Source organism: Emys orbicularis, chromosome 3, assembly GCF_028017835.1.
Source record: "Emys orbicularis isolate rEmyOrb1 chromosome 3, rEmyOrb1.hap1, whole genome shotgun sequence".
NCBI classification, from domain to species: Eukaryota; Metazoa; Chordata; order Testudines; family Emydidae; genus Emys; species Emys orbicularis.
The window spans coordinates 23,045,981-23,069,359 of NC_088685.1; the positions used below are offsets into that span (position 1 = coordinate 23,045,981).

A 23,379-nucleotide genomic window follows, 5' to 3' on the forward strand; every position below is an offset into this window, starting at 1 on the left:
GGAAAAGTCTCTTCTGACTGGATTTAAATTGCATGAGGCTCTCCAAACAGCTATTTTTTTTATTCAAAGATTCTCTGCAGTGGGAACAGCTTCAACTATAAAGCAAGTTCATTGTCCCTGAGTTATCTCCCCCCATATTTGCTGCCCCACAAATATCACTTCCTTTTTCCTTCAGATTCTATAGTGTGTCTTAGTGACCAAACTTTACTGAATAACAACATTAATTTGATAAATTAAGCTACCAATATCTAGATCTAGTCCATCAATAAGAATGAGAACATTACTCTTACATTAATATTATCAGAACTAAATAATGTTCTTTGGGGAATGAAATATATCATTTTGTCTTTTCCCCATAGATGCAAGCAGACCTGGTCATTAAACCCTCAATGGCAATTGAGTTTATAACTCATGTGGGAGCAAACATCCCGGCATTTGCTAGAAGTGGCGTGCAGATGATCTCCAACATATACCATGAGTCTGGAATTGAAGCCCGGGTTGGTTTGAGAGCCGGACAATTAAAACTCAGCATTCCTGCTCCAAAGACCCCTACCAAGCTCTTCAGCTTCAGGTGTTTGGACCTGGATAAGAATATTTGCTCTTTCAAGATTGCATCCTCCTTTCCTTCTTGCTTTTTTGCTTCTGAATGATAAATATTGTACAGGATTTTATTTTGACGGTGGTTGGCTTTTTTTGTTTTTGTTTTGGATTTCTTTCTTTCTTTGTTTGTTTGTTTTTTGCTATTCTGGAAAATGACTGCTACTGTAAAGCTAGGATAACTTCCTTCTTGGTGTAATGTAGTAGTCAGAGCAGACTAGGGCCTGGGAGTAAGGCCTGAAAGATTCCTGAATTTGTTACTCACTTTCATAATATTTGGCAAGACACATAATCTGTTTATGCCTCAATTTCCCCTTTTATAAAATTTTGGTAATAACAATGCATATATATGTGATGGGGTGATACTTAATTATCATAGTCACTTTGAGATTCTAAGATGAAAGGATCTGTATGCATGCAGGTTATTTATTATATAATAATTATTAATACATAATTTTATCATTTTATCACTGCTTGCTATTTCCAAAGCTCTGTGTTACTTAAGCTTGTAATAGGGTATATTTTTTCAGAAGGTTTTCACTTGAAAAGTAATCTCATAAATAGGATTTATCAAATAACAGAAATATTTAGATACATGTCTTGAGAATAACTAGACTTATTTTTCTTTTCCAGTAATACATTACATTTGGTCTCTCCAACCAAAACTGAAGTGATTCCACCTCTGATTGAGAACAGAGAGTCGTGGACATCTTGCAAACCTTTCTTCGTTGGTCTAAATTACTGTACTAAAGTAGCTTACTCTAATGCCAGCTACACAGATGCAGCACCATACTACCCACTGACTGGAGAAAGCAGGTCAGTTATGTCATCCTTGACTGTATCTATTTTTTGTCTACCCCACAAAAGTCAACCATCCCTATTATGGCTGCAGTACATATTGCTTTTTTTTCATGTACTTTAATAAAAGACAGGCAGGATCAACTGAGAAACAAGATGGTTGGGAATTGAGGTGATTTTTACCGTTTGCTATACTAATTGGATTTGTTAGTTACTAGTATAGGTGACCTTTTTCCCATTATGAATTCTCTAGGATTGAAATTGAAATACAGCCTACAGGACAAGTACAGGAATACTCTGCAAATGCTAACTATGAGCTACAGAGAGAGGAAAATGACCTGGTAGACACTTTGAAATTTACCACTGAGGCAAAAGGTAAGAATGTAAAGAACAATCAGACTTAGCTCATCTTTGAATTGTGACAATGCCATGAAGAAAAATCAGATTAACAAAATTAGCATTGCTATTTACAACATACAATACAAAACAATCTTTGTACCCAAACCTGCAAATGCATGTCCTCGGTTTTATGTACATGAGTAGTTCCAGTGCACAGGTGTTATAAAGGACCATAGCTATATTTTGTATCTCAAAATGTTTTGCTATGTTAAATAATAAAATTACATTGATACATGAAAGCAATAAAGAAGGGAAATTATGAGGCACCATATAAGCAAGAGAAAAGATACATTGTTAGGTGAAATATGAAAATAAATGGTTAGTCAATAATGCACAGAAATACTGAAAATCTGTTACAGAAAAAAAGAGTTGAACCAACATCAAATTGTATGGAGAGACAAACTGAAGAAGATCAGTGATAGATAAAGAGAGAGAGCAAGCAGAGAGGTAATTAGAGACAATATAGCATCTCCAGTAGGTTGGATGGAACCCCTAGAAATCTGAAAGAACAAGGAGAGCAAATTTCAACTTGTGTACTCAAATTGTTCTCTTCACTGTCTGCTTTAGATATTTGGGGTAATGCTATTTTCAGATGCTCATTTTTTTCATCCTTCCTTCTATAAAAGCCTAAAAAGACATCATTAATGTTGCATTTTTCAGGTGCAAGACAAAGTGAGGCCACGCTGACCTTCAGATACAACAGAGACAAGAAGATTTTGACCAGTGATGTCCAAATTCCAAATTTTGATATTGACTTTGGTACCAACTTCAGAGTCAATGATGAATCCACTCTGGAAAGGAGGGCATATACCTTTATCTTAGACATCAATAACAAGAAGATTCCCGAAGTTACTCTTACTGGTCGCATAAGGTAATCCTGACATCCTGTTAGACTTTCCGAATATTTTGAAACTAGGTAACTGAATGTTTTATTAACAGTAGGGTTTTCAGGAGTACGTTCTTCTAGATCAGGGGTCAGCAACCTTCAGCACACGGTCCATCAGAGTAATCTGCTGGTGGGCTGCGAGACATTTTGTTTACATTGACCATCCACAGGCATGGCCCCCTGCAGCTCCTAGTGGATTCGGTTCGCCGTTCCCAGCCAATGGGAGCTGAGGGAAGTGGCGCAGGCCATAGGAACATGCTGGCCACCACTTCCCGCAGCTCCCATTGGCCGGGAATGGCAAACTGCAGCCACTGGGAGCTGTGGGGGGCTTTTTCTGCAGACAGTCAACATAAACAAAATGTCTCGCAGCCCACCAGCGGATTACCCTGATGGGCCGCGTGCTGAAGGTTGCCGACCCCTGTTCTAGATACCCAGAGATTGTCCATCATCTCCGTGCACCATGTGACTTCTCTCTTTCTCTTCACTCAAATCCCTGTTTAAAACACACTTCTACCATAAAGCCATTCATCTATAATCCACCACAGATAAATACAAAGAAAATAAGTACAATCCAGCTTCATAATGGATTCTTCACACTATATATGGCATATATAATTTCGGTTCCAAATTCTTTGAGGTAATTCCCATATCTTCTGGTAAAGTGTCAAGTGTGCCATTGGCACTCAATAAATAATAATTATAAAAACATCAGAGAGCTAGCTATAAGAATCCCCGCTCTTCATGATAAGAATATGTCCTGTAGCATCTATGGAAGAGTTTATAATTAATGGCAGTTTTCCCTTGATCCTAAAATTATCTGCCTCACAGACCCACAGTGAAGTGAATCGTTCCCACTCTTTAATACCCTTCATTCTTCAACAGAATTCTCTTAGCTTGATGCTGCCCCAGGGATGCAGAGCTGCCTTTAACACCAGTGGCATTAACAAAGTTCAAGTACCTTGATTCCCTTTCGTTTACACCAATGTAAAATCAGGATTAAGTCTACTCAAGTCAGCAAGTTACAAAAGTGTACAATGCTTAAGCTAGAGGAAGATCAGACCCTGGCTTTGTCTTCACTACCCGCCGATCCGGCGGGTAGCAATCGGTTTATCGGGGATCGACTTACCGCGTCTAGTGAAGACGCGGTAAAATCGATCCCTGATCGCTCTGCCGTCGACTCCGGAAATCCACCTCGGCAGGAGGAGGCAGCGGAGGCGGCGGCAGCGCGGCAGCGGTCGACTTTCCCGCGTCCTCACCGCTAGGTAAGCCGACCTAAAATACGCAACTTCAGCTACGGTATTCACGTAGCTGAAGTTGCGTATCTTAGGTCGGACCCCCGCTGCAGTGTAGACCTAGCCTCAGTAGTAGACTATTGCCCATAGAGGGCCAAATGCTTTAGTGTTTACTCAGTTGTTAGATAAAACTACTATTAATATGAATGGGAGTTTATCCTGAGTAAGGATTTTAGTATTTGGCCCATATATACCTGGACAGAAAGAGCTCCACAATAGTATTATAATAATTTTCCTTCATCAGTGAAGTCCCAAGGAAATCAATGGGATTTCAGAGCACTCATCAGCTCAAGGGTCAAGTTCCTAGGTCCAAATAAACCCATTCCTTGTAAGACCTAGAATTCCTTTTTCCAGTTTTAATTACTATAATTGTTCCTGAAAAAGTGCCAGCCATAGTATAGCCAAACAGGTGATGTTCACGTTTGCTACTGTTTTGCTTTCACAGATATGATGGGAAGAAAGACGCAATGCTGGGAGGTGTCATTTCTATCCCTCGCCTACGGACTGAACTCATAACCGAAGCATTGCTTCATCATTCACTGAACAGGGTTTCTCTTCAGATGGACTCATCTGCAACAGCTTATGGGAACTCGATTTCAGAGAGAGTTGTTTTCAGATATGGTATGGGCATTTATCATGATGTAGAAACTTCACCCATATGTGAAACTGAAAACCATACATGTAATCTCCTGTTACATCTGTTATCTAGTACATCTCTATACACCATGAGCCATACAAGAGTAACGTGATTTTGTTAATTTTTATCCTTTTCCCCCCCCTCCCTTGAACTCATGATTTTCAGATAATGAGAAGATTGAACTAGAGTGGAATTCAGGCACCAGCACAGCAGTGAAAAAGATGTCTGCCAACTTCCCTGTTGACTTTGCAGACTACCCGAAGGCTTTACAGAAGCATGCCAATGAGCTGCTGGACCGGAAAGTGGCTAATACAGATATGACATTGCGGCACATTGTCTCACAATTCATCATGGTAAGTGTGAATACTTATTCTAAAAATATTACAGCTTGATCATGCAACCCTGAGGAGCAGTCCAACACATTTTACTGGGACTACTTGTGTAAGTAATCACTAAGGTGTGTAAGAGTTGCATTATCAGGTCCATCTGCTCCTCTCCAGAAAAGCACTCAATCTTGTGCTTCACATTAAGCACATGGGTAGTCCCACTGGCTTAAAGCTAACACTTATTTCATACTACTCTGGAAAACACATCCACTGTGTCATTGCAGGCAACCCGTACCTGGCTACAGAAGGCATCCAAGGATGTTCCTTATGCCCAAACTTTACAAGATAAGCTAAATGGACTGCAGGAACTGAACATTCAAACAATGGGGCTGCCTTTTATCACCATTCCAGAGGAACTCTTCCTGAAAAGGTAAACGGAGAAATGAGAACAGTCACCACAGGGAACTGACTCTGGAAACTTTCTCATGTATTTCTTATTTAAAATATGATTAGACTTCATTTTAGACAATAGCACATAATGACCATAACAAAGAATGGTAAGAGCAGAGATATATAATTATGTTTACTAAATGGCATACATAATTAATATGTACAGGCCAATCCTCAGCTAGTGACATTTCCCATAGCTCCACCGAAGCCAATTTACACCAGCTGATGATCTGGCCCATCACATATAAATATATCATGCACTCCATATCCCTTAGCAGAAAACAAATTGTTTTTCCTTCTGCTTTCTTTCACTGTGGTAACATGAAACTCATATTAGGCACAAGCATCTTCATTGCTTTCAGTCTGTACATGGGCTGAATATGGGTTGGGAACCAAGTGATCTTTCTCCTACAGTCTTACCAACTATGCCCATTATAATAGTGGGTAATTCTGCTGCCCTACACTACATTTTTGTTAACCATTTCAGATTCAGTGCCTCTGGTTTATTGGCCATTTCTTAAAAATCACAACTTTGTATTTGGGGTTCCATGACTTTCAGATCGCTCCTTGGTGCCATTCACTTCCATTCAACAGCACACATTCTGCCTAGATACCCCTGTGGTATCTGACTGCCATTTAGGACCATATCTTATATAACATATTTTGTGATGCCCCAAAGGTTCTAATACATTTCCAATTCTTATGCTTCAGTAAAACTGTTTTGTAGACAGTCATATGTGCCAATGGACTTTGTCAATATTTTCTCCAATTTTGGAGTGGTCCTTATTGGCATGTAGAGAGAAACAAACTTAATCAGGTACAGCTGATAGAATAATTCATTACAAATAATGCTTGTGAATATAGCCCTTTTTTACTGTTTGCAAATTATTTATGAATCAGTCTTGATTTCAGCAAATGAATTTATTATTTGTTAGTATTCACAGAACAGTTTATGCAAATAATTTCAGCCTATGGGTGTTGGAAACTGTTCACTTTAACTATTTGGTATTCATTATTTGTGCTGTGCAATGGATCATTAAATTATGAGTATTAATATTCTGGTAGCACATAAAGATTCCAACCCTAGTTGCTATAGCCACGGAGCATACATAAAATAGCAGACAGACTCTGTCCCAAACATTGTATAATCTAAAGCCAGTTTAGAGAAACAGATACAGGCCAACAACAAAAAGAACTTGCCAAAAGTACAGATCTTATAAATTACAGTGCAATTTCTTCTCATTTTTCTCTGTGCATAACAATATCCCCCAGCACCACCAAACTTCCCTGTTTACAGCCGCCAGTCAGAGTTTTTCACAGTCACGTGGTATTGTTTCTGATACCTGATTGGATGGCTGGAACTTTTAAAGAAAAATAATAACAGGTACTGAAAGATGAGTAATGAGTAGTGTATAATGCTAAACACACTTTCCAGTATGAATTTTTGGACGAATAAATAATGTCTTCTAAAATTAATTACATGTTGAGATATGCAAATAACCAGCAGCTATCATAGAATATAATAATAATAATAATATTAATAATGAAGCCCTTCATGTAACACTCTACAAACATATCACTTTTATTCACAAGAATATGAACAGATCCTGTTTTCTACTATTCCACATAGCATATTGCATAAGTATGGCAATGCCATCAGAAAGGAAGGGCTTCAAATCAAGAGATGCCATTTAGAGCACTTAGGGCATTATTCTAGGAATTAGGAAACTGGAGTCCTTTTTATAACTCTATTAGAATGTGACCTTGGTCAAAAGACTTTTTCTGTCTGTGCCTCAGTTTCCTCATTTATAAAATGCATATTATATCTTCATCACTCTGTCTCTGACACCCATTCTCATACCAACATTTCTGTTCATTAATGTTCATAAAGCAGATTAAGATTCTCAAATGGCAGGTGCAAAGTATTAATTAGATAGAAAATCAGGAGCAAAATAAGAGTCTTGTGTTTAACTTCCTTGGAAAAAATAACTAGAGATGCAACCAGCATGATCTAGTCAATTTATTTTGGGGGGAAAGATCTAGTCCCTGCCAGTGACATTTTGTGTGGAGTTGGCCCACTTAATCTCTCAGCCTTCTTGTCTGTAAAATGGGGATAACAACATTTACATACCTACCTGCATAGAGTTTTAATTAGTGAATGTATGTTGAGTGCTGAGGTCAGACTAGGTGATTATAATGGTTCTTTCTTCCCTTAAAATTAATGTATCTATGAATTACCTCATTATCATTATTACTAATAACTATTACTTTGTGTGTTTCATAGAGTTTTACATAATGATAACAGTGGGCAATTTTTGTGTTACAGTGATGGCCGGATCAAATATATTTGGAACACGGACAATGTTATAATTAACATCCCATTGCCATTTGGCGGAAGATCATCGCATGATATAAGGCTGCCAAAGACTGTAAAAACACCTCAGTTGGTAATGGAATCAATTGGAATAAATGTGCCATCTCAGGAGTACCAACTTCCACTATTTACTGTTCCAGAGTCCTACCAACTTCGTGTGCCTTTACTGGGCACTTTAGAGGTCTCCACAAACGTATACAGCAATTATTACAACTGGTCTGCATCTTATACAGTGGCTAACACCACAAACAACGTTTCCAGTATGAGAACTAGTTATCTGATGAAAGCTGATTCTGTTTTTGACCTACTTTCATACAGTGTGCAAGGTAAGAATTTTTGTTAATAGTGTTACACTTTTAAATCTACTTTTAAAATGTCTATATTTTTATATGTACCATGAAAAGCAGATTCGTTTGCAAACTGTTTATTTTAAAAAATGTTTGTGTAAACTCAAATCTTTTCTTCTTTTTAAAATATGTAATATGAAGTTTATTTAATTAGGTGCTAAAAATAAATCCAGATAGTTGAATAAAAATTTCAGATCCAAATTTTCAAAGGGGCCCCAACCCAGCCTCTGAAGCCCTGATCCTGAAAACACTTAAGCATATGACTAGTCCCATTAAGATCAATAGGAATCTTAAGTGCTTGCAGAATCAGGGCCTATATTAGTATTTGCAATTATTTGTGCATGCAATTCAGATAGTTAGATCACAAACACTGATTTATGTGCACAAACAGTTTTCCATGCAAATATGCAGGTGCAGTTGTATTGCTATTTTTATTGTTAATTATTTATACAGCACCATAGTGTGTGTGTGTATGTGTGCCTATACATATATATACAAAAACACATACGTATGTAAACAAAGACCTTGCCCCGAGGAAATCACAGCCTAAGGATCTGATTTTGAAAGGATCTAGGTCCCACAAATTCCTATTGAATTAACTCAAACTCCTATTGAGAGGTCAATGGGTGGTCTAGACAGTTAGCTACTCTAAGGATTAGGTCATGAAACTGGGATTTTCAAAGGCAGCTAGGCATCTAAATCTAAATTTCAATGGGAGTTAGCTGCCTAACACCTTTAGACATTTTTTTGAAAATCCCAGCATGAAGCACAATAAAAATGAAGACAATGGAAGAGATGTGTCATGAACACTGTGATTTGGATGATTTGTTTGGCACGTAGTTTGTTCATTTCAAGTGTAAACAATGGTATGGCCTATTTCATCTTATAGATTTATATGTAACATCACAATGAGAGTTAATTTAAAGGCTGTTTTTTTGAAAATTTAGCCCCAGATATCAAATATCCAGTATTATAGAAATGTTTAGTATCTACTTTACCAAAACAGTGTTTGCTTTTTGAACAAAATAATATGCAATTCTGAAAGCTTAATGATATCATCCATAGTATATTATTTTGTCTTGGAAATGTAAGATATTTATTATACCTTTATATCTTTTGTCTTCCCCCTTCCCTATCTCCTATTCCAGGTTCTGGAGAAGCATTTTATGATCAGAATACATTTGATTGCACATATGAAAGTTCCCTAAATCACAGACTCCTAGATTCAAATTTTAAATTTATCAGGACAAACAAATATGAACCTACTCTCACTGTAAAACAGACCATTTCACTTACGGCATCTAGCGCTCTGGGCACTCAGCTCTCCTTTTCTACAGATACGGATTTCAGCCAAAAAAATAATTTGAATATCAACAAAGTACAAATGGAAGGGGAGTTAAGAGTTGCTTCAGCCTTTGCTAAAGGAATTTACACTCTCTCAAGCACCTATAACAAAAACAGCCATGAGTTAACTGGGAAATCCAATCTGACGTTTGACTCGTCTTGCCTTCACGCTACCAACCAGATAACTGGCAAGCGAACTGGTGATGTACTGTCAGTCACTTCAGTCTCTAATATTCAGAGTGGTATCATAACAAACACAGCTTCACTGAAGTATGAAAAGAGCCAGCTGAATGTGAAGTCGGAAACAAATGGAAGATACCAAAACCTCGCAGGTCTCAACAAGTTTGAATTACGTTTGGCAAAGCAGATGGCTGCAGTTCACTCTGAATACCAAGCAACTTATGAAGAAAACCGGTATTACACCCTCCTTTCAGGTTCCCTTAATTCCCAGGGCCTTGAACTAAATTGTGATGTTGCTGTGAATGGTCAACGAAACCGAGCAGCACATAAGTCTACATTAAGGATTAACCAGGATGGTTTGGCCAGCAGTGCAACCACAAACCTGCAGTTTAATCCACTAATGTTGCAGAAAGAAATGAATGCTAGAATTGATGCTTCTGGAGGCACCTTGGCAGTTATTGCTAAGGGACGCTATGGTAAACACAATGCACAATTCAGCGTAGATGGAAGAATGGCCCTAATGGAAATAGCACTAGGAAGTGTATATCAGAGCACAATTCGGGGCGTGGACAGCAAAAATGTCTTAAACTTTAGAGTTAATAGAGAAGGACTCAAGTTTTCAAATAACTTGATAGGATCATACAAGGAAATGAATCTTGAGCATGTGAATGAGCTGAACATTCCTGGCTTATCCTTAACATTTACTTCAAAATTAGACAATACCATCAGCTCTGACAAGTCCCACAAGCATTATTTTGAGCTACAGCTGCAGCCCTATTCACTCACAGCTAAATTGAACAATGACTTAAAATACAGTGAAACTGATGTAACCAACAAAGCACAGTTACGACTGGAGCCACTGAAGCTGACGCTGACGGGTAATGTGAGAGGAGCCTACAGAACAGATGAAGTGAAGCATACATACGCCCTCACTTATGCTGATCTGGCTGCAAATTTTAAAACAGACACAGCTGCAAAACTTCAAGGCACAGCACTCATCCACAAAATTAACCTGGATGTTGCAGGGCTTGCTTCCTCAATTACTATCAATACAAACTATGATGCAAAATCCCTGCATTTCACCAATGTAGTACGTTCTGCTATGGCCCCATTTACTGTCAGTGCTGATGTACACACCACTGGTGATGGGAGACTATTTGCCATGGGAGAACATACTGGACAACTGTACAGCAAATTCCTGTTTAAAGCAGAGCCCCTAGCTTTCACTTTCTCCCATGATTACAAAGGATCTACCAGCCATAGCCTAACTACTGGGAAAAAATACATTACATCGCTTGATAACAAAATCCATATGCTTTTCACTCCATCAGAGCAGTCAAGTGCCTGGAAATTGAAGAGTCAAGTGAACAATAATGTATACACACAGGACCTTGGTGCTTACAATGATGCAGAAAAAACTGGTGTGGAACTTAGCGGACAGGCTTTAGCAGACCTCACTATAATGGACTCACCAATTCAAGTGCCATTAAAGTCTGAACCAATTAATTTAATTGATGTTCTAGGTCTGAGGGATGCCATGCAACAGCCTCAAGAATTCAGCATCTCTGGTTCTGTGAAATATGATAAGAACAAGGACGAGCACGTTATCAACCTGCCATTCCTAGAATACCTGCCCGCTTACTTTGAACAAATCAGGGGTATGATTCTGTCCAGACTGCAGTCTATACAAAGGTATTTTAAAAGCATAAATATAGATCAATATATGAGGAAATACAGGGCAACTCTGGATAAGCTCCCACGGCAGATAAATGACTACATGAACAAATTAGATTTCAAAAGCAAGGTTAACGGCATGAAAGAGAAATTGGTTGCTTTCACAAAGGACTATAGAATAACAGCTGATGACATCCAAAGTGCACTGGAAAATGCCAGAATCAATTTGCAGGAAGCACTGACTCAGCTGCAGATTTACCTGATACAACTTGAGCAACATATCAGAGATAATTATGATCAGTATGACATTAGAACAGTTATTGAAAAACTGATTGACCAAATAGTTGAAAAAATGAAAGTTCTGGATCAACAGTATAAAATCAGTGCAACGATGATTAACACTATTCAAGACTTACAGTCCATTATTGCTCAGTATGACCCAAGCAAAATAGAAAGCAGTGCCAAAGCCTGGATTCAAAATATGGATGCTGAGTACAAAATCATAGCTCAGGTACAAGGAAAACTAGAACAGCTCAAGAGTCAGATTCACAATATTGATGCCAAACATATTGCAGAAAATTTGAAACAACAGGTACAGGCTGTTGACATTAAAAAGCTTCTAGAAAAAATCAGGAGTTCATTACCAGTTCAAAAAATGAATGAAATTATTGAACAAATTAAAGATATTCTCCTCAATTTGATGGAAGATTATGAAGTTGCTGAGAAGATCAGTGCTTTCCGAGGCAAAATGCATGACATGATCATGAAGTATGAGATTGACAAGCAGGCTCAGTTTCTAATGGACAGGATGATACAATTGTCTGACCAATATAAAGTGAAAGAAACTGTCCAAAAGCTAACCGTTTCCCTGAAAAAAATTGACATAAGATCATTCTTTGATAAAATTGTTAGTATTATTGATGATGCTGTCAAGCAAGTGCAAGCATTTGATTATCAAAAATTGATGGATGAAGTCAACAAGTTCCTTGACATGGTTATAAAACAGCTAAAGCATTTTGACTATAACCAGTTTGTAGATCAAACAAACAACAAAATCCGGGAAATTACCCAGAAAATCAATGATGAAATCAGAACCCTAGAACTCCCACAGAAAGCAGAAGCATTAAAACAGTATATGAAGGATGTCAATGCTGCAGTTTCAAAATTCATGGAACAATTAAGAGACACCAAGCTTACAGTAGTCATTGATTGGTTCAGGGACCTCCTAAATTCAGCAGCGTTTGCTGATCTGAAAGTCAAGCTAAATGAAAACCTGGAAGATCTACGAGACAGGATTTATCAAATGGACATTCCAAAAGAATGCCAGAGATATCTTCAGAAGGCAAGCCAGTTCTACAATACCATTGTCGCATATATTTCTGACCAATGGAACATTGCTTCTAAGAAGATTGCTCTTTTAGCTGAGCAGTATGATGTAAAAGACTGGGCTGAAAAAGTGAATGTGTTTGTTGAAACAGGTTTCAATGTTCCTGAAATCAGAACCGGCATAGTCAACATACCTGCCTTTGAAGTCAGTCTCCGAGCTCTCCGGGAAGCAACATTTCAAACACCAGATTTCGTAGTTCCATTAACTGACCTGCATATCCCCTCTTATCAAATCCACATAAAGAAACTTAAAGACATACAAATTCCAGTCAGGTTTACTACCCCAGAATTTACTATTCTAAATACCTATAAGGTTCCTTCCTATACAATTGACCTGAATGAAATCAAACTGAAGATTGTGAAAACAATAGACCAAATGATGTCCAGTGAATTTCAGTTGCCAGTACCTGACATGTATTTTAGAGAACTAAAGATGAAAGATATGCTTTTTTCTGACATTTCTTTCCCAGAAATTCATATACCTGAGCCACAAATACCTGAATTCTTGATCCCTAAACTAAATCTAAATGAGTTCCAGATTCCTAACATTCAGATACCAGAGTACCAACTGCCACGTATTCCACACACAGTCACTGTCCCTACGTTCGGCAAACTGTCTGGTGCTTTCAGAATAGCTTCTCCATTCTTCACACTGTCCACTTTTGCTGGCATTCAGAACACTACAGCTTCCGTAAACAGCCCAGAATTTGTAGCCACTGTTTCAGCTCAAGCAACATCCAGATTAGATTTCCTTGCTTTCACTGTGAACGCAGATGCACGCCTCTCAGCCCCTGAGATGCAGCAACTGATCCTGAAAGAAACCATGAAGGTCACCCATACACTCCTTAAAGTTGATCACAACAGTGAAGTGATATTTTTGGGGACTTCTGTACAGGGGAAAGCTGAAACTACTACAAGCTTACGTACTACAAAGAATTTGATGGAAGTACACAACAACTTACTAGTCAAGCTACAGAGGAAAATTCTGATGCAGAGCAGGACAACATATTCTCACAGACTGAACATCCCACAAGCTGATCTCTCCAGCCAGGCTGATCTGATGAATGACATGATAACAGAGTTAGAAGCAGGACACATATCATTTACTTCCAGTGGTAAAGGAAACTGGAAATGGGCTTCTCCTGATTTCTCTGATGAAGGCACCCATGACTCCCGTGTCACTTTTACGATGGAGGGGCCCATTATTGCATTTGCTGCTGAAAACAGGATAAATGATAAATACTTGAAAATCAACCAGAATGTGAATTATGAATGTGGTCTCCTAAATTATGCAACACTTCAGCTTCTGTCTGAAGTTGAGTCGCAACATGTGGGTCGTAGCACTTTAAGTGTACAAGGCACAGGGCAGCTTGCAACAATGAAAGTAGAAATAAAAGGAAATCATGTGGCTAAGCTCAATGGGAGAGTTGCTGGAACCATAAATAATAATGTTGCCTTTTTGGTGCAGCCCTTTGAAGTTAGCATATCAACAAACAATGATGGGAATGTGAAAGTTAGTTTTCCATTTAAGCTGACTGGCAAAATTGAATTTCTGAATAACTATGGTCTGGTGCTTAGTTCCTCTGTTCAGCAAGTCCAATGGCAAGCTAGTGGCAGGTTCAATCAGTACAAATATTCCCACAGCATGTCTGCTGGGAACACTGAAGACACGATTGAAGCTCATGTGGGAATGAACGGTGAAGCCAACCTGGACTTCCTAAATATTCCTCTATCAATTCCTGAATTTCACATTCCTTATGTTGGAATCAAAACTTCTCAGATGATGAAAGGGTATTCACTGTGGGAACAGACAGGCCTGAAGGATTTATTGAAGACTACAAAGCAATCATTTGATTTAAATCTGAATGCCCAATATAAGAAGAACAAAGACATGCACTCACTCCCGCTTCCTTTAAAAGCAGTGCATGAAGCAGTTAATCAGTACATCATCTTCTTCAATAGATATTTTGAGAAAGGAAGGGACAATGCATTAGATTTTCTCACCACTTCATATAACAAAGCCAAGATAGAGTTTGACAAATATAAAGTAGAAACTTCATTCAACAAACTACCACGGACTTTCAGGATTCCTGGATATACCATTCCAATTGTGAACATTGAGGTGTCTCCCTTTACAGCAGAGCTGCCAGCATTTGGTTATGTGATCCCCAAAGAAATAAGCACAACAGGCTTCACCATCCCACTTATTGGGTTTTCAGTACCATCTTACACATTAGTCCTACCGTCGCTGGAGATGCCGGTCCTTCATGTTCCCAAAGATCTGCGCACACTTAAGCTTCCTAAATTCACAGTGCACAGCCCATCAAACCATATCTTGATTCCTGCCTTGGGAAACATTACCTATGACTTTTCATTTAAATCCAGTGTGATTACCTTGAATACAAATGTTGGGCTTTTCAACCAGTCTGATGTTGTTGCTCGCTTCAGTTCCTCATCTTCTTCTGTCATTGATGCACTGCAGTTTAATTTAGATGCTACAACAAGCCTGACGAGGAAAAGGGGTTTGAAACTGGCCACAGCATTGTCCCTGAGTAATAATAAATTTGTGGAAGGAAAGCATGACAGCACTGTTAGCCTCACAAAGAGGAACATGGAAGCTGCAGTGACAACAAATGCAAAGATCAACATGCCAGTTTTTAAAATGAATTTCAAGCAAGAGCTTACAGGAAACACTAAGTCCAAGCCTACTGTTTCCTCAGCAATTAATTTAAATTATGATTTTGATACTCTTAGATATGGTGCCAGTGCTAAAGGTGCAGTTGATCACAAACTTACTCTAGAAAGTCTTACATCTTACATTTCTGTAGAGACAGCAACAAAAGGAAACATCGATGGAATGTTATACACCCGAAATCCATTTTCTGGGATGCTAATCCATGAGGCAAATACCTACCTGAACTCTAATGGAGCTCGCTCCTCAGTCAAGCTGGAGGCTAACTCTAAAGCAGATGGAATCTGGAATGTGGAAATGACAGAAAAAGTTGCTGTTGAAGCATCTACACATCGTGTTTATGCAGTCTGGGAGCACAATGGGGAAAACTATGCACAATGTACCCCTCTTCTGAGAACTAAAGGGACTCAGAGCTGCAGAGTAACCTTAGAACTGGTTCCTTGGAGTATGTCAGCATCTCTTCAGTTACAAGCTACTCAACCAAATTCCTTCCTGGACATAGCTTCAGTTAATCAGGAAGTCTTAATGAACATCAACACTGAAAACCAGAAACTTGGCTGGAAGGGTGAAGGCCAAATTCAGTCATTATCTCTCAATCATGATATGCAGTTATCAAATGAAAAATCAAAGGCACAATTTGACATTTCTGGGTCTTTGGAAGGACAGGTCGGTTTCCTCAGGAACATTGTGTTTCCAGTTTATGAAAAGAGTTTATGGGATATCTTGAAACTGGACCTCACTACCAGTGCTGACACAAAGCAGTACGTAAATACTTCTGCATCCATAGTTTATACAAAAAGTGAAGATGGTTACTTTTTCCCTATATATGTGAACAGACTGGCTGATGGCTTCACAATCACTGTTCCTGAGATGCATCTAGAAGCTCCAAATCCAGTTCTCACAACTCCAGAATTTCAAGTTCCTTTCACAACCCTGCAAGTTCCATCGTATACCATTGACTTGCGCAATATAAAAGTTCCACACAAGCTAAGCATAATGCCTTTTGACGTCAATTTACCCTCTCTGCCAAGAATGAGATTCCCCAAAGTAGATGTAGGAAACAAGTACATTACACTGGAAGAATATAAAATTCCATACTTCGAGGTGACAGTACCTCAGTACCAAATAACTCTATCTCAGTTCACTCTTCCAAAAAGCATTTCCCTTGGTAATATGTATGTGGATCTGAGTGAAGTGGCTAATAAGATTGCAGACTTTGACTTGCCAACAATTACAATTCCTGAGCAGAAAATAGAGATCCCACCTCTCAAAATGTCCTTGCCTGCTGGAATTTATTTCCCTGCATTCGGTGCTTTGACTGGATCTTTCAGAGTTGCTTCACCATTGTATAATGTCACCTGGAAAACAGACCTAAAAAACAACAAGGACTCTTTTACACATTCCATTGATTCTACCTCCAGTTCAACACTACAGTTCCTGGAATATGACCTGGAAGGTAAGATGAACTTTGGAATTTCATACTCCAAAATTTGGGTTGAAAATGTTAACATTATTTTTTTTCCAACAATTATTTTGTGTTTGAAGTGCAGTTGTACTGTGAAAGAGGAATGTAAAAGAGGATCCCTTTTCCTTCTCTGTGTTCATTTTAGTGACAAAATAACTTTATATCTTCTCACTCCTGTTAGCCCTGCTTAGCCAGTACAGCTAAAAGAAAGAGAGCTAGTTTCTATTCCTTCTTGCACATCATCAACCCATCTATTTTTAGTAAGTATCAATTAAAGGCTCAATCATTTACACCTGTACAAATCAACCGAAAGCTCAGAGGGTTGCACAAGTTAACTAAGGGAATACTTTGTTCTGTAGCAATTTTTTCATTGATTTGAATGGGATCTGGATTAGTTAGGCTCTATCACTGGTGGTAATGCACAATCCAGCTTGACTGATCCCAGGCTCAGTTTGTAAGGCTGTCAGTTAAAAAAACATCCATCTTTTTGCTTGGAAACTGAACACATCTGATTTTAAAAATTATTGAAACACACACTCAGAATGCCACAAAAACATTTTTAGAGCCACTTCTCTGAGCACCACGAAACTTCAAAGTTATAGTAAAAACATGAAGTAAATTTAAAATGACATGCTGTAGAAGAGAAAGCTCCATTTATATTCTGCATCAAGGGCAAAAAGCAAAGCAAAAGGGCCTTTTATATCCAAATTACAATAAAAGACATGAAGAAGGAATTGTAAAATTCCCAATTTTTATTTCCCTATTTTTCTCTACTTTTCTAGCTACAGTACATGTCTTGCATTTTAAAATGTCTGGGACAAAACAGATACATGCATGACCTTTTGTATTTTGCATTGTGGGCATCTAACTTCTTACCACACAGTGGTGTGTGACTGTGGAACCACAGTGATGTATCCAGCTGAAATACAGGATACCATGTGATCTGTTTTCTGCAGTGATTCCAGAAATTCACACAATGCAAAATCTCTCTTTTGCAGCTGTATCAACCTACAGAGTTGAAGTTGGTGTGTCTGTGGCAAAGACAACAGGCAGCTTTTCACATCGTGACATGAGTGTGGAGTACAAGGAAGATGTGACTATGCAAGGATTTAGGTAAAGATTTGCTCAGGTGACATGGTTTATAATAGACAAAATGACAACAGACAGACTATGGCTTAGAAACCTAACTCCTACAAAGCGCTTCGTGGTAATTATAAAGAATAAATGTGCTCCCTTTGCTCCCTGGGCTACCCCTCACCACTCCACTCCCATTAGATAACTGGGAAGCTGGAAAGCACTCTTTTCTAATATGACTGTTCTGAAGAGCCTGCCATTTCACATAACTGGTGAGATGTAACTAAGGTTTTCATATAATCAAAGATCCTGATTTTCAACACAGCCTCCACCGAGGCTCTCTTTCTGTGAGCACAAGTCATTAGAAGCCTAATTTTCACCCGCAATTATTTATGCTCAGATTTACAGTGACTTGGATGTCCAACTACCTGATTTCATCTGCCAATCAGGGGCTTAGTAACAGTGACTGCAAGCAACAATAACTGTGGGCACAAAATTTCTACCTACACTTATTTGTGCCTGCAGTACACAGATGGAAAAAGAAGGAGGCTCGTTTGTAAAAATCTGACTTTATAAGCTGTAAGAATCAGCTAACAACATCAAAGGCCTATTTTGTAGTCCTAATTCAAGCAAAACTCCTGACCAACCTCAGTATGGAGTTTTGCCTGAGAAAACAGTGTAGGCTATGACCCTGAATTTGCATATGTGTTAGTCAGAGTCCCAAGATAAAATGTTGATAGTAAAACTCTTAGTTTTCTTTTGCTTGCTTTGGCTTTGTTTATACTTTTATTAATCACGAGAGATACTGTAAGAAATCATACTGCAATATGTATTTCTTTAGGAGCTGCCCTGTAGCTTAGCATTCATTTGTTTCTTAAACACTGTTTGTTCTTGGTTATATCAGTGTCTTGGCCCACACTGCATCACTAAAGATCACCAGCCCAACCTTTACTGATGTTCAGATGCGTTATTGGGGAGATATCCACAGGATCTCCTCATCGGTATCTTCACCTTCTGCGGGCACACTAGGTTTTCGTGTTGAGAGGGACACAGATATTCTCCGGGGGGAAATTTACTACCAAACTCAACAGGTAGGCAAAGCTTGAAATGAAGCAAAAACAGGTCTTGGGTTTTTACCTTTTAAAGTGACTGTAATGCTTACCTAAGGGGCTAGAGTGATAGTTTTGAAAACTGACTTCTGTCCAAGGAAAATATACCATAAACCCTGCAATGTGAGCTTCCTTTACACCATCCAATCTCATCAATATGACTTAAACCCAGTCTGGAAGTAATATCTCTGTAAACACTTTTAGAGGTAAGAAAATAGTTCAAGCTCCCTACCTATTTAGTCTTGGCAGAGCTTTGAGATCAAAAATATGCATCCATTAGGAAGTGAACAAAGAGCATCAAACTAATTGTGTATAAACCACGGTACAACCATCAGATTACAGTAGAAGCCCTATTTTATGAACTCATTGAGGATTGAGCAGTTACAGTAGGTGTGGTGCAAAAGTTGCTCTATGATGCACTGCACTACTTTCTCTTTGTCCTTCAAATTACTGCAAAGCAATTTCCAATGCATTGAAGGCATGGGAATGTGAAGGGATGTTGATTTGTTCTTCATGACATCTCTTGTTATGTATCAGAGCGATAGCCATGTGAGACTGTATCCACAAAAACAACGAGGAGTCCGGTGGCACCTTAAAGCTTAACAGATTTATTTGGGCATAAGCTTTCGTGGGTGAAAAACCCCACCGGACTCCTCGTTATCTCTTGTTATGTGATTTTTCTTCTGTTGGGGAAAATGGATTGTATAACTGGTCATATGTAAGATCAGTGTTCATAAAAATTGAGGTTCTACTGTACTTGTAATTACTGTAGAAATGGCCCAAACTAGAACCAGGAACCTAGAAGTGATGGTAATGAGATACTGAGCCTAAGTTCTAGGTCCCTGTCAAGGGTCTTGTGTGGAATCATTAACACACCTCAGGTATATTGTGAGGCACAGAGCTAAAAGCCATTTATTGGGTTTGGCAACAAAAAATGCCATTCCTGAGAGTCTACCGCAATAACTTCACAATTACAGACTTAATATTCCAAGATTGCGATACGTTAATGTAGGTATCACATAAAATTCACAATTTAACTTGTGTAAAATTGAAATCAGAGAAATGTATTTACTTTCTTAGGGTCTGATTTAACAACCCTTAATCATACTGAGTATCATAGAATCATAGAATATTAGGGTTGGAAGAGACCTCAGGAGGTCATCTAGTCCAATCCCCTGCTCAAAGCAGGACCAACACCCACTAAATCATCCCAGCCAAGGCTTTCTCAAAACCGGCCTTAAAAACCTCTAAGGATGGAGATTCCACCACCTCCCCAGGTAACCCATTCCAGTGCTCCACCACCCTCCTAGTGAAATAATGTTTCCTAATATCCAACCTAGACCTCCCACACTGCAACTTGAGACCATTACTTCTTGTTCTGTCATCTGCCACCCCTGAGAACAGCCTAGCTCCATCCTCTTTGGAACCCCCCTTCAGGTAGTTGAAGGCTGCTATCAAATCCCCCCTCACTCTTCTCTTCTGCAGACTAAATAACCCCAGTTCCCTCAGCCTCTCCTCATAAGTCATGTGTCCCAGCCCCCTAATCATTTTCGTTGCCCTCTGCTGGACTCTCTTCAATTTGTCCACATCCTTTCTGTAGTGGGGGGGACCAAAACTAGAGTAACATTTATGCTAGTAGTCTTGTTGATTTAAAACATTGGAAGATTGCATACTTGTAATGCTTTTGTATTAAGATAGTGGATCTCTTTCAATTCATCATGTAAAATAATTAAATAGAATCTTAACAATAGTATGATGGGAGCTTAGTGAATGAGCAGAACTGACACCTTTTCAAGTAATTCTTGCATCTTGCTTTGATACAATTAACAGGTAATACAAAGGAATCAGAAAGATGTTATAAAAAATAATGAGACCAAATTCTGCCCTGATTTACTTTCTTATTCCACTATTTTTAGGTGTAAGGACAGAATTTAATCCAATACAGCAATTAAAAATATGCAGACACATGATAGACAAAACTGAGTTTATATTAAAATTGAATGCAAGATAAGAAAATGCCTATCTAAAATCCCTCTATAATTTAGGGTCATGTTTTTAGAACAGAAGTAGCATGTAATATAATATTTTAATTGTTTGAATCGGAATCTGTTTTTTCACTTATCCTGTTTTGGATTTTCAGTCTTCCTCTCAGAAAGAAATTGACCTATTAAAAAGTGAGATATCATTCAAGAAACCTGACCTGATTCAGATCAAAACTAACTGGAACGATGCTGCTGCTACAGACATGCTGAGTGGTCTAAAAGAAAAGGTACCTACAATTACGGAGGCACTCTATAACAGTATTAACAAGTACCACCGCGAGCATACAGGGATGGAAATCAGTGCAGCCACCCTAAAGCTGAAGAACATCATGCAAAACAAGGCTGACAAAGCATACCAATTAGCCACAACAAAAATAGCTGAAATGGATCTTCACCTCCGCACAGCTGCCTACCAGGCCACTGGGAAATACCAAGAGATGACAGTCAAAGCTCAACAGTTATATCAAGGAGCATCAGATCAAGCAGGCCAGATTGACTACCAGCAAATAAGAGCAAAGATTTTTGATGCTACAATGGATGTAATAAGGGAATACCACAAGAGGGTAAAGCATCTGATTGACTCAACCATCGAATTCCTGAAGATCACAAAATTCCGGGTCCCTGGACTGGCTGAGAAGTACACTGGTGAAGAACTCTATGTAATGGCTACCGAGGAGGCAGCAAAAGCTACTGATCTATGCATTTCAAAAATGCAGGAGTATTTCGACGTTTTGATTGCATTTGTCAATGAGATGGAAGTTAAAGTTCCTGCTTCTGACAGAATTCTTAAAGGCAGTGAAGTGCTTGATCAAATTAAAGAAATGCTAAAACATTTGCAGAACAAAGCCAGACAGATATTTGCTACTCTTCATGAGGCTGACTTTGCAGAAAAGCTTAGGCAACTGAAACAATTAGTGCAGCAAGTTTTCCAAAACATAGAAGAAATTATTAGAAACTTACAATCGAAAAACTTTGGAGAGATTAAAGTTCAAGCACAACAGATGTACAGTGATGCCATCGACTCAGACTATGCAGAAAAATTGAGATCCTCGACAGAGAATATTAAAATACACCTTTCTCAGTTAAAAGACTTTAGCCAGAAGACATTTCAAGAGATTTCAGAGAAGTTACATCAGATTCTTCTATATGTAAAAGCACTGCGGGAGGAATATTTTGATCCAAGTTTAGTTGGGTGGTCAGTCAAATACTATGAAGTAGAAGACAAGGTGCTAGATTGGTTAAAGAATCTAATAGATGCTCTAGTGGACTGGCATGCCAAATACATTGGAGATACTGCTGACTTGGTTTCACGTCTGACTGATCAAGTACAAGAATTTGTGGAAAACCATGGCCAGAGGTATTATGATCTGGTTACTGATGCTGATGGAAAAGGAAAACAGAAAGCCATTGAGCTCTCTTCTGCTGCTCAGGAAAAGATCCGATATTGGTCTGAAACTGCCAAAAAGAGTTCTGCTGAATATAACAAACTAGTCAAAGTGAAAATACAGGATGCCTATGACCAACTCAGCCAAGCCTATGAAAGGCTAATTAGTGCGACGCAAAAATTAATTGATCTGACTATAGAAAAGTACTCTACATTCCTCCAGTACATCACAGAGTTTCTCCATCATCTTGAGAAAATGACAACTGATAGCATAAGGCCATACATAGCTGTTCGTCAAGGAGAGCTTAGAATAGATGTGCCTACACCATTTGACTGGCAATCAATGCCCCAATTATATGAGGAGGCACTCAGAAAAAAATTGGAAATAACACGCATGTTGATTCAGAAAGGCATGGACCAAGACTCCAAGACATGGATAGAATTGCAAACATTTATTGACCAGCAGCTTGCTGATGAGCAACTGAATATTCAGCAGATTATTGAAAATGTACAGCAGCGCATAAGAACCTGAATGGACATGTAGAAGAGCAAAAATCACAAATTTGTATCACACTGTATTTAAAAGATGACAGCAATCAACATACTGGAACTTAGGGAAGATACTGTCTGAGTTTGTACTTGTAAATGAAACTGAATAATCTACAGCAGGTTATTTTAATGTGCTTCAAAAGCCAATAAATGAATTCTTTATTACATTGTTGTGTTATTCATTATAACCAGTTTTACTTGGGCCATGAGCCCGATCCATTAGGAACAATGGAAGTCTTTACATTGACTTCACTTTGTGTTAGACCAAGTCAGTAATGTACAGTAAATTTTGTAAATAGTCTCAAAAGCTAGGGTTTCAGATAAAGGTCAGATTTGTGATCCTGTTAAAGAACAACTTGGAAATACAAATGCAA

General features: G+C 38.5%; 1 protein-coding gene across 1 annotated transcript in view; it reads left to right on the top strand.

Annotated features, from left to right (window-relative positions):
- APOB (apolipoprotein B) overlaps positions 1–22,988 on the top strand; it is a 47,029-nt gene extending 24,041 nt beyond the window's left edge. The window contains exons 18-29 of the mRNA XM_065401111.1: positions 360–571; positions 1,231–1,413; positions 1,649–1,770; positions 2,455–2,665; positions 4,418–4,593; positions 4,775–4,962; positions 5,220–5,365; positions 7,712–8,085; positions 9,255–16,838; positions 17,846–17,960; positions 18,826–19,012; positions 21,171–22,988. Of these exons, the coding sequence (XP_065257183.1) occupies positions 360–571; positions 1,231–1,413; positions 1,649–1,770; positions 2,455–2,665; positions 4,418–4,593; positions 4,775–4,962; positions 5,220–5,365; positions 7,712–8,085; positions 9,255–16,838; positions 17,846–17,960; positions 18,826–19,012; positions 21,171–22,988 (11,316 nt within the window). The remainder of the gene's footprint in view (positions 1–359; positions 572–1,230; positions 1,414–1,648; positions 1,771–2,454; positions 2,666–4,417; positions 4,594–4,774; positions 4,963–5,219; positions 5,366–7,711; positions 8,086–9,254; positions 16,839–17,845; positions 17,961–18,825; positions 19,013–21,170) is intronic.
- Positions 22,989–23,379: the final 391 nt, after the last annotated feature.